This window comes from Melanotaenia boesemani, chromosome 3, assembly GCF_017639745.1.
Source record: "Melanotaenia boesemani isolate fMelBoe1 chromosome 3, fMelBoe1.pri, whole genome shotgun sequence".
Classification (NCBI taxonomy): Eukaryota; Metazoa; Chordata; class Actinopteri; order Atheriniformes; family Melanotaeniidae; genus Melanotaenia; species Melanotaenia boesemani.
Window position 1 is genome coordinate 5,847,645 of NC_055684.1, and position 11,765 is coordinate 5,859,409.

Sequence of the window (11,765 nt, forward strand, 5' to 3'; positions counted from 1 at the left end):
ATCACCTCCGATGGAAAATGGCAGTTTTGAGCTCTTGGGTTATCTCCAGATTCCAAATCTAATTTGGATTTAGGTCTGGACTTTGGGCCATTCTAAAACGTGAACATGTTTTGTTTTAAATCTCCATTGTAGCCCTGGCTTTATGTTTAGGGTTGTTGTCCTGCTGGAAGGTGAACATCCGCTCCAGTCTAAACTCTTTTGCAGACTCCAAATGGTTGTATTCAGAGGAAGGGGGACTGAATACTTTTGCTCACTGCACTTTTCAACTTTTTATGTAAAGTTTTCTTGTACTTCACAATTGTGTGCCACTTTGGGGTGGTCTTTCTGTAAAATTCCAATTAACTATGTTCACCATTGTGCTCAAAATTTGACAAAATATCAGAGTTCAAGCGGTATGAATACTTTTGCTAGCCACTTTATGTAAGTTAAACTCGAACCCCATTCCCAGCAGAATGCACATGCAAATCATATTTAAATATAAATAAAACTTTCAGTATTTGTTGAACATGGTGGAGCCCACATTCGTAACGTCATCATCTACAGTCTTAGCGTTAGCAGCTAATGTATGAGCCCACAATCTTAGCGTTAGCTAATGTATGAGCCCACAATCTTAGCGTTAGCTAATGTATGAGCCCACTATTTTAGCGTTAGCTAATGTATGAGCCCACAGTCTTAGCGTTAGCAGCTAATGTAAGAGCCTACGATCTTAGCTTTAGCTGCCAATGTGAGATATCACGGTCTTAGTGATAATGTCAGCACTAATAAGCTGTAAAATAGTTTACAGGTGAATGTAATCTAATGGTGAATGGAAAAAAGTCCGAATGTGGCATCATCTCATAGAGGGAAGCTGATTTTGGATGGAAGTGACACAGAAAACCTTTCAATTATGTATGTATATGCTAAGATCTCCACGAGCATTGGTAAGTCACGTAGGGTCACTGTTGTCACCAGAAAAGTGATATATATATATTTATATATATATATATATATATATATAAATCTATATATATATATATATATATAAATCTATATCTATCTATCTTATCTATCTTATCCATCCATCCATCCAATCATCACTCACTCACTCACTCACTCTTTATCTAGAGTTGGGTCGCCGATACCCATCAGCTGCCTCTGGAGTCCTACAAGCCAAAAAGGCCCGTTAGGACTCCTCCTTCAGCTTGACGGCATCTTTCACTGCTGGTGTCCACCAACGAGTTTGGGGGTTACCACCATGACAGGCACCGATGACCTTGTGGCCACAGCTGCGGCTAGCCGCCTCAACAATAGAGGCACGGAACACAGCCCACTTGGACTCAATGTCCCCTGCCTCACCCAGGACACAGCTGAAGCTCTGCCGGTGATGGGAGTTGAAACTCTTTCTGACAGGGGACTCTGCCAGACGTTCCCAGCAGACCCTCACAACATGCTTGGGTCTGCCATGCCTGACTGGCATCCTCCCCCACCATCTGAGCCAACTCACCACCAGGTGGTGATCAGTTGACAGCTCCGCCCCTCTCTTCACCCGTTTGATCATCAAACTGCAGCCTAGAGTGTCCTGGTGCCATGTGCACATGTGGACACTCTTAAGCCTGAACAAGGTGTTCGTTATGGACAATCCACACACTACCACAGAGTCTGAGAGGAAGAAAAGAAAACTCAGACATCACTGTCAAACCTATTCAATCCAATAAGCACTAATTATACAGTAAAGTTTGTCTTACTTGTTTGTTTCTTCCTGGGCAGACTCTGATATGTCTTCACTTGTCCTTCATATAAAACCATTTCTAACATCAACTAAAATATGTTATTTAGAGATGGTGAGAAGACTGTGAGAAGTGTGAGTCATTGCCTCTTAATACCATGATGTAGCGTCTGGTTACATGAATGAATGCTAACAAGCGTCTGCTTCTGTTTGTCTTTCATCAGGTCGAGGAAAGAATCGAAGACAAAGCATCTTCTAGAGTTCATGGACAAGAAGAAGAGGAGCTCATTCCTCAGCTCTAAGGCCAACACAGCTCATCCCACATACAGGAACATAAACACACTAGGTCTGCTAAAACTGACCATAAAGGCTTATTATCTTTCTAAAAACAAACATAAAAGGTCTAAAATACACTATATTTGCATTCACTTACATTTTACACTCATTTGCACCATCAGTGATGCTGCACATGCTGCCACTGCATATTTGCTAGTGATTCCTTTTCCTGTCAAAAAGCATCTCCATCCCTAAAGAACCTGTACCCAAATAAACTTAGAATTTATAATATAATGAACTGCAATTTAATTAAATTAACAACAGAGTTCTGGCTCTCTAAGGAAGCTGCTATCACATCCTGAACCATCAGTTTTGTGAAGTTTGGCTTGATTACTGGAAGGACTAAACAAGGAGTAGCCGTTTCTCAAGTCTGTTTTGCAAATTATGGTTCAGAAGAATTCAAACTAGAAACCAGCGCTTTGTGTATTTTCACAAAGCGCCGTTTCATCTTGTCTGTGCTAACAATGAGTTCAGAAACAGAAAAATAAACCAAGATGTTATCTCAAAAGCAAAGCTTTATTTTCATCTTACATGTTAGCCAACGCCATGTTGAGCTAATTATATTTAGCTGATGATGGCTAGCTACCCACATGTGCTAGCTGCCTAACAGAGATTACCTTTGCTAGCCGACACAAACAGAACTTCTGAGATAAAATCCTCTAAATCCTGAAGACATTTATATTCATGTTTATAAATAAAGGTTAAGACTGGAAATGTCTGGATATTTCAGAGAAAGCTGTGTGGATAGGGAACACAGTAGACTTTAATTAAAACGGCTAACATCATGCTTCCATTAAAACAGAGGCCTGTTAACACTTTAACAAATATTTTTCATATTGGTGGACAGGCACAAATATTTTACATTGCAATACCTTCTAAATGAAAAACTTTTTTCAGTTAAAAAAAAAGTGGTTTTCTGAACTAACAAGATGATTATTTCCACCGTAATGAGTTGAGGCTCTGCAGTACCAAAGCTGCTGCTTGTTCTCATTTTTAAAAATCTTAACTCATAGGAGTACGAATTAGTGATGGAAATAATGTTTTATACTGTGCAAAAATGCTAACCTGCCCTGCAAAACACAGAAAAAAGCCTTTTATTTAAAAATCAGATCAAATTAATTCAGACAAATGGAAGAGAAAATGTTTTAATTGGCACTAGGCAACTATTAAAATTTTAGTCACTGAGCAGCGGACTGAAAAGCTGCATTAACTTGTGATAAAATAATTATCTGCTTTAATTAACACAATAATAACACGGTAACATGTCCGGGCTCTGTTTTTAACGTAAAATTGTCTTGTTAAACAAGATTTTTTTTTTTTTTTTTAAAGTGAATGTAATGTGCTTGCATATTAAGCTTTGCAAAACACAGGAAAATATTTTGGAGTAAACCTTCGAAGCTTTAAAAAGCATCTTGTAGAGGAGGCTGAAAACCTTTATGAATAATGATTCACTTAACTAAAATGACACAGTGCTTTTCTTTCTTTGGATGTGTCATTTTTTTCTGACTTTACACACTGATATTTAACCGAAATCAAAAAAAAAGAATTTATGGATTTCTCACAAAGAAGAGCAGAGCGAAGGATTTCATTGAGTTTCGCTTGCTCTTTAAAAAGATGCCTGTGTTACAACACATTATGATTTAGAATCTTTAGAAGATGACGTAAATAAAATTTAATACTATTTATCCAGTGTTTCATGTGCCATATGTGGTAGCTATGAGTGTGCCGTGCCTCTGGACAGTCCTGAATCTGAATATCCCAGAGCGCTGACATTACAATGGTAGCATCACACTGTTCATTCCCAGTAACCACTGACAGAAAACCAACATGAAAGCTGACTCCACATCTAATCTAAAGCTGTAGTAAATGAGCTCTGTGGACAGATGGCCTTGCTACTGAACCCCCTGATGCAAGTCAGAATGGGTTTATTTATTTTTTTCATCCAGTGTTAACAGCTGACTTTAAATCCAGTAATTTGAAGTTGCCTTAGTAAACTGTGCATGATATTTTGGCTTGTGAAGAATCTATATTTGATCTAGTGTGGCCAATGTGTTAGGGGGCTTTTGCTTAGTTTTTTCTGTATATAACTAAATGTTTATGTATTTCTTAGTCTCCTATTTGCACAAACCAAAAGTGTCCTCTGAAGCCTGCTCCCGTCCCTTTGTGTCTTTCCTCATACTGTTCCCAGCTAAGGCCAAGTGTCTTACTGAAAGCCTTTATCCCTACACCTGTAAACTGGGAGAGAGTAATAAAGTTAGTTTTTTAGCTGTAATTTGTGTTACCCCATACATATTTCGCAGCCTAACAGGGAGAAGCTTTTGTCTGTAGGTCCATAAAAGTCAGAGAGAAAAAAAAAACATTCTCCTTTTCTTTAATTTGACCTGACATTAATCTTCCTCATCCAGAAAAGGATGGCTGAGGCATCCAGTGAAGCAGGAAAATGTGCTGAGACCTTATCAGGCCCTCCAGGATTTTGAAAGGTTTTAAAAAATATTGCACTCTATTTTAATGTTTTTCTTTCTTGCAAAATCATCTGACATTTATTTAAGATATTATTTATTATATTTATGATAGTGTCATTAATTAAATAAATTGTAAATTCTGATATGACATTATTGTTTGAAAAATGTGCACACTGGTAGATTATCTCACCGTTCAGCAGAGTGACGCTGCAGCTAACTGTTCAAACAGCAAGCAGAAAAATAAAAATAAGTGTAGTTATTCTCATTCTGTCAGTGTTTGCAGCAGATCTGCGTGTTGTAGACTACTGGCGGTGATCTGCTGTAGAAAAATGTCAAGTCATGACTTCTGTTTGTCTTCCACTGCACGTGTTACAAAATGGTTTATCTTCACTGTAATGTGGAACTCTGGGAAAGCGTCGTACATGGCAGTGGCGGAGCCAGACTTTTACACATGGGGGGGACCAGACTTTATCAGAGGGTCATATGTTACTAAAGGAACTGACTGTGTTCCTCTAACATGTCTGTGATAACTGTCACATTAGAGAGATGTGAGAAATAAAACATCTTTACATTAATAATCTGAAACAACTTCAAAAACATTCATAGAAGGTAAGCTGGTTGTTTTGGGCGCAGTATGTGGAGCTTGATGTGGAAGTAGAGGGTATGAGTTATGGTCTACTGTCTGGTGATGCTGGTAGACTGGATCCTGGTGTGGTTAGCTCCACATTAGGACACCATCGGGTAATGTGAAGGAGAAATTCCTCAAAATTGTATTAAAGTTACAGTGACTGGACGAAGTGTTCCGGATGTGCAGAACTCATCAAGGCCGTTAATAGTTTAAATGACAACATTGCAGATTCCTGGAGGGACAGATAAAGACATGAGGACATGAGGTAAGACCAGGACAGTCTTATTGGGATTTGGGGGCATCTAGTGGCAAAGTGGCAAACTGCAACCAACTGACCATTCAAGCATGAATAAAAGCAAAAGACCTTTATTTAGAGTCAGGGTTTGATTTGTCTCAGGTTTCTAGAAATGTGTGTGACCAGAAACAAATGAAAACATAGTAGTGAATATTTTATTACAGCTTTCCCAGAAGGCAGGTTAGTACTTTGACATTTTGATGCAATACAAAAGAGATACTAAACTTCTGGATGGTAAACAATAATGGCTCTGAGACCAGCAAAGGCGTGCCAGGAACTACTCATCTGTTTGCTCTTGAGCTGGACATATGTTGAGAGTATGAACTATGGGACGGATCTACAGAATGTCTGAAGAGACCCTCTAATCTAAGTTGCTGTAACTGTTAAAGATGCTTCCCAAGTCTTTAGCTCAGGAGGACCACTCGTTGGAGACTATCTTCCCAAATCAAGCCAAATAAGTGTAGCCACACTGTAAATATGGAGATGATGGTGCACATTTTCAGGCAGCCTCCTATGGAAAGTCTTTGTGCTGATCGTGATTGTTGCTACACATCTAAAAGTAACCTAAAGAAGGCCAAAGAGAACCTCCCAGAGAAGAAAACCTCCATGCTGCTGCTTGATAGACCCTTTGCTGTATGTAGTACTGCAAACAGCAGTCTGGGAAGGTGGAAGGCTGCAGCGGTGAGTCGCAGGAAGTGGATTCAGTCACGTAGAGAAGAAAGGGAAACCTCTTTTAATTCTAAGGACATAATCGGGACATACATGTAATTAAAACTCTGATCCTAACGAAGTTTTTAAATGCAACCTCAGAGGAATAGTTTGAGAAAGAGAAACATTACAGAAGTAATTTGAAGTAATTTAATGTGACCAGATTTAGATTATCTGGTATACAAAAAAGTTGCCAGTTTTGTCATTAGTGAAAAAAATGTTCTTAGAAAAAGAAACAGCTAATTAAATTAAATTGAACACAAATATGTTCAGATGTGATTGGAGGAAAAATATCACAGTTTTATGCCACTATTGGAGTTAAGCAATCATATATATATATATATATATATATACTGTGATTTCACTGTGAGAATTGGGCTGCAGAGAAGAAATGTCCTTTAACTTTATTCATCAACACAGATGAAACAGAACATGAGAACATGAGTGTGTGTGGTCTGCAAACAGAATACATATTTAAACCAAAGTAAATAAGGCTTCACACAGTTCCTTGGAGGATTAAACTAAAGATAGTAATTTACGATATCAATATCAAATATAAATAGGCATGAAAATGAACTAATTTCTCTAAACCTAAAATTAATAATATGATTATTCAATATTGGTTAGAAGCAATGAAATCCCATTCACTCAAGTAACAAATAACTTCTACATTATGCTCTCAAATAAGCATAAAGCTACATGCTAATAGCCCACTGACAAGGACGTAATTAGCTGCTTACAAACTACCATAAAATGCACTGAATCACATTTAAATTGTATCTACAATTAATAATGATAAAATAAAGAAAACTCAATCTGTCGCTAATCTTACTAATAAGTTATCCATAAATGCACGGTCGCCCAGCACATGCTAAACGGCCTCCTAACTGTGACTGCGCTACACAGAAGCTGAGGAAGATCATGTTGCTGCAGTTCACATTTCCACCACTAGGTGTCCAGAGACATTTTAATTATAAAGGTTTTACAATACTAGCCTCTTTTACTAAAACTTTTCCTGCTTGACATTGCTCAAATGATTAAACTTTTGCTCACTCATGCAATTAAAGCTAACCTACAGTTAGCATAATTTAAGCTAATGACAGCATCAATAAGTCAAGCAGGATCTGATTTTTTTCATTTCAGCCTTTATTTTTAGGCCATTCCAACCAAAGCATAATATTTTGGTCATATGAAAATAATCAGGACACAGATGTAATTAAAACTCCTCTGGTCGGTATCAGGTTTTAAAATTCGGGAAGCACAACCTAAGAAGAACAACTGGAAGAAACCTGGAAGAAATCATTATCAGTCTCTCACATCATTATGGGGAGATTTTGAGTTTCATTGAGGTTTGCAGCGTACTTATATACAAATGCCCTTCCTGGTTCTGGTTCTGGTGGAGGTTTTCCTTCCTGGTTGGAGTTTTTCTTCCTAGTTCTGGTCCTGGTGGAGGCTTTCCTTCCTGGTTCTGGTTCTGGTGGAGGTTTTCCTTCCTGGTTGGAGTTTTTCTGGTTCTGCTGGAGTTTTTCCTTCCTGGTTCTGCTGTAGGCTTTGTTTCCTGGTTCTGGTTCTGCTGGAGTTTTTGTTCCTGGTTCTGGTGGAGGCTTTTCTTCCTGGTTCTGGTGGAGGTTTTCCTTCCTGGTTGGAGTTTTTCTTCCTAGTTCTGGTTCTGGTGGAGGCTTTCCTTCCTGGTTCTGGTTCTGCTGGAGTTTTTCTTCCTGGTTCTGGTGGAGGTTTTCCTTCCTGGTTCTGCTTCTGTTGGAGGTTTTCCTTCCTGGTTCTGGTTCTAATGGAGGTTTTCCTTCTTAGTTCTGTTGGAAGTTTTCCATCCTGTTAGGAGTTTCACATTCCCACTGTCTCCAGCTCAGGATGGGTCATTATTTCCATGAATGTGTTTATATGAACACAGTTATTATAAACTAGTCTAATGTGGATCACACAGCCTAATGGATTTGTTTTAATTTGGTTATAATTAGAATTTAAAATGTTTAATATAAGATAATGTTTTAAAGCTATATTTAAGATAGAAAATATGGAAAACCATGCCATGAGCCCTGTACATAAATAAGGACACTAACATGTAAAATGTGATGTTGTTCAGCACATGAGAGGTTGTATTTATCTCATTTTAAGTCCCTTTTAGGACACGATTATTTTATTTTGTCCAGATAAGTAAGACCTTGTTACTAAAAGAGGTTGTGCTTTCTATAATGTCTCTAAGTTAATTGTGTCATTGAATAATTGCGATCAGTAAACTGCAAAGACGACAGCACATTCTGAAATCTGAAAGTCTTTGCTGAGTCTGGTGTTCAGCTAATCTCCAGTGAGCCATGTTAGTTTTTGCAAGCTTGCCTATAAGAGTATACATATAAAATTCCATATATGGGTTCACCCACAGATTTATAAATAATGAGGTCCAAGTGAGAATTAAAAATAGCAAGATCCTTCAGGGTAGACAGAGAGAAAACGTAAGAAGAGAGCTTGGTGTGTTTAAGAGCCTTTAAGCAAAGCAGCGAGCCCGTGTGGCTCTGCAGGGAAGATGAAGAGGTTCTTTATTAGACAGATGCTGGAAGGTTTCCTGTTGAGATAAATTCAAGGCAGAGGGACTTCAGTTTGACATGAGGCATTACACTTCCACCCTTCCCATCCAGTTCCCTCAATGGCAGAAGTGTTATTGTGTGTTTAGTTGTGTTGAATTAAGCTATTTTCAATACTGTCCTGAAAAAGAAATAATATATAAATGTATTTTAACAGATGTTTTCATCTGTCTCAGTGGGTTTTATGCTGTCGAAAATAGAGAAAAGAAACAATAGAGCACTGTATTTAAGATAAAATAAAGAAGAAACTGCCAATGATGTTTAAATGTTTTATAAAAGATGAGTTTAGATTTTGTATGAGATGTGATATTTTGTGTGATTTGTCTACAATGTTATACAATGAGAAATTGAATGTACTGTGACTGCCTGAAGGCATAAAAACTGATTGAAAATTAATAAACTAATGATTCAATAAACTAAAAAAGAATCTAGAAATCCTTTTTAGAGTTTTTATTTTTATTATTGCAGTTACATATTAAAGCGTACCGTGTGAGCTGGTTTGATGCCGTTTTTGTAGAATGAGGCAAAAAAAGAAGTGCAGTAACACAGCTGAACAGAAGAGAGAGCTATTGGAGAACAAAAAGTCAGTACAAGACCTTATACACTGTAACTGAATGCATAGGTTTGTAATCTAATCCCACCTGACAGATTACATTTTTCAGACAAAAAAAGAGCTAACCTGTCAGAAAATGATTAAACCTGAAAACCCAAAGCAGAGGAAATGCCTGTTCATGAAAAGCATTTGGCCTCTTGTTTCAGCCATCAAGTACCAGGAAATCATTCTAATAGCCGTCTTATTCCACATAAGGAAGACTCAAGACTGAACAGAAACAGGCTTTCCAAGTAAAATTTGATTCACTTTATTTTTATACAACCAATTCACAATATAATTTATATGAAGAAATGCTAAGTTTAATAAATGCAGTCAAATATAATCCAATTATAATCCCATTATATGTTACACTGCCTGTATCTGTACCTTCCTTCTGTATCCTTGAAAGGACTTTATCATGAACTGGTGTCATACAAATAAAAATAATTTAAAATTGTTCAAATGTGCATTCAGTTTATATCCAAGGGTCCAAGTAATACCTGATACAGTGCAATAATAATATTTATCTAAAATCAATAACTCCAAACACTCCAGATTACATTTGTCACGTGTTATATTGTTATGGGTTGCTTGATTGAATTTTTATTAAGAAAAACAAGAGAAAAAGTTACACCAGTTAACCTCTAACAGCATGTTCGAGTAACTATGTGACCAGTTTTAGATTATATGCTACACCATACCAACCAGTTACCAGTTTTGCTATTGGTGATTGACTAGGTTTAAATTCTCTTAGACATCAGAAACAACATAAACGCCTTTTTGTGTGGTTAGAGGAAAAGTATCACACGTTTGCATCACTATTGAAATTTGTTCGGGCCATTTTCAAACCATTCACTTAACTGCTAGCACTATAAAAGTAAATAATGACTTAAAAAGTAAATAAATAAAGCATCAATGACACTCACAAAAAGTTTAAATATTCCATCTGTACGTTGCTTTTATGGCTTCTTTGTTGTTTCATGCTACAGTAAGCTATTTTTGACATTTTAAAAAATGAACATAACTGTGATGAAGGTCGTCTTACACATCAGGAAATTAATAAAGATTTAAACAAACATGGAGTAAAGGTTTATATTACTAGAGTTTTTCACTAAAACCTTTCTTACTCAACATTGCTCAATTTATTTAACTTTTCTTACTCAGTTCAAGCTAACATGCAGCTAGCATACGTTATGCTAACCCACAGTTAGCATAAGTGTGTTAACTGATGGAGAAGCGTATCTGCAGACCAGGATATCAGACCTGCACCAGACTCTGTGTCATTGCAGACCGGTATGGATGAAGATCAGGGAGAAAAGGTTGAACGGGAATCTCACTGTTTAATGATTAAACCATTTTGTCGACTTGAAATTAAAAAAGAAATGAAGTTTTATTGTGATAAGTTTAAAATGATTTTCCACCACAGTCTGAAGGTATGAGGTTAGCATTAGTTTCTGTGGGGAGGTAAGTTGTTCTTTCCATTTCCAGGTAGAGGGGTTTTGTTTGTCATGTTGGCCTCGGCTTTCCCTGACGCTGCAGGCCTTTCAGCATTTTAGCTGCCACACCAGCATTAAATGAATTTAAAACGTAAGACTGTCGTCTCATTGGCATCTTCTGGAGTTGTGTTACTCCCTCCTTCCCCTGGACCTGCCTTAGGGTCCTAACAAATACAAACTAAATAAATAAAAGTCCAGTGAGGACAAACCTGTCCAACCTGGACAAATGTAGGACCTGTCCTTTCTGACTGTATAAATATTATTACAATAATACATGTTTATGTGTGATAACGTTTAAGGGAAACATTTTCAGATTAAACAAACAATCAGCTGTTGGTGTTTGATAGTTTGGTGAAACAGGGCAACCTGTTTGGTTTTGGGGTGAAACTAAACCTTTAAACTACTTGAACTGATGCTGTAACGAACCTTCCAAGCTGTTTAAAGAAGAGACTTTTAGCTTCTTTAGAATCAGAAGTATTCATCTCCACATGAAAATTCTTAACTTTGAAGTTTCATGAGCAATTAAATAGCCTATTTTTTATTTTTTTCTATTTTGGTGAAATGTAACTTTTACGTTTAAGATTTTAACTTCTAATAAAGCTTTAAAAGCATATCTTTAAAGAAAAAAAGCGGTATTTAGACTGGGTTCTGATTTAGTAGTTGCAGTTTTGTCTAGAAACTGCAGTTGCAGTTTTACAATCAGCCAGTAGGTGGCACTGTCGCAAAACCACCATTAGGCGGGTCCAGAACTGCAGGTCCGAATCTGCAGGTCCTCCGCTCAGAACTAGAAACGAAATATGTCCCTGGATTTAGATTAGAAGTGGATTACTGTTATTTATGTGATGATAATGAGTCAACTGAACACGGATGTGAGAGGATCAATAGACCAGGGCAATCGGTCCAGGACTGGCTTTAAAGACCATCCATAGTTACAGGTTCTCTCATT

The 11,765-nt window shown here is 37.3% G+C and overlaps 1 protein-coding gene across 2 annotated transcripts in view; it reads left to right on the top strand.

Annotated features, from left to right (window-relative positions):
- The window catches only part of cdk18 (cyclin dependent kinase 18), a 90,946-nt gene extending 83,666 nt beyond the window's left edge, over positions 1-7,280 (top strand). For both annotated transcript variants that reach the window (XM_041978583.1, XM_041978590.1), the window contains exon 15: positions 1,930-7,280. In XM_041978583.1, coding sequence (XP_041834517.1) covers positions 1,930-1,964 — 35 coding nt within the window. In that variant the 3' untranslated portion in view covers positions 1,965-7,280. The remainder of the gene's footprint in view (positions 1-1,929) is intronic.
- Positions 7,281-11,765: the final 4,485 nt, after the last annotated feature.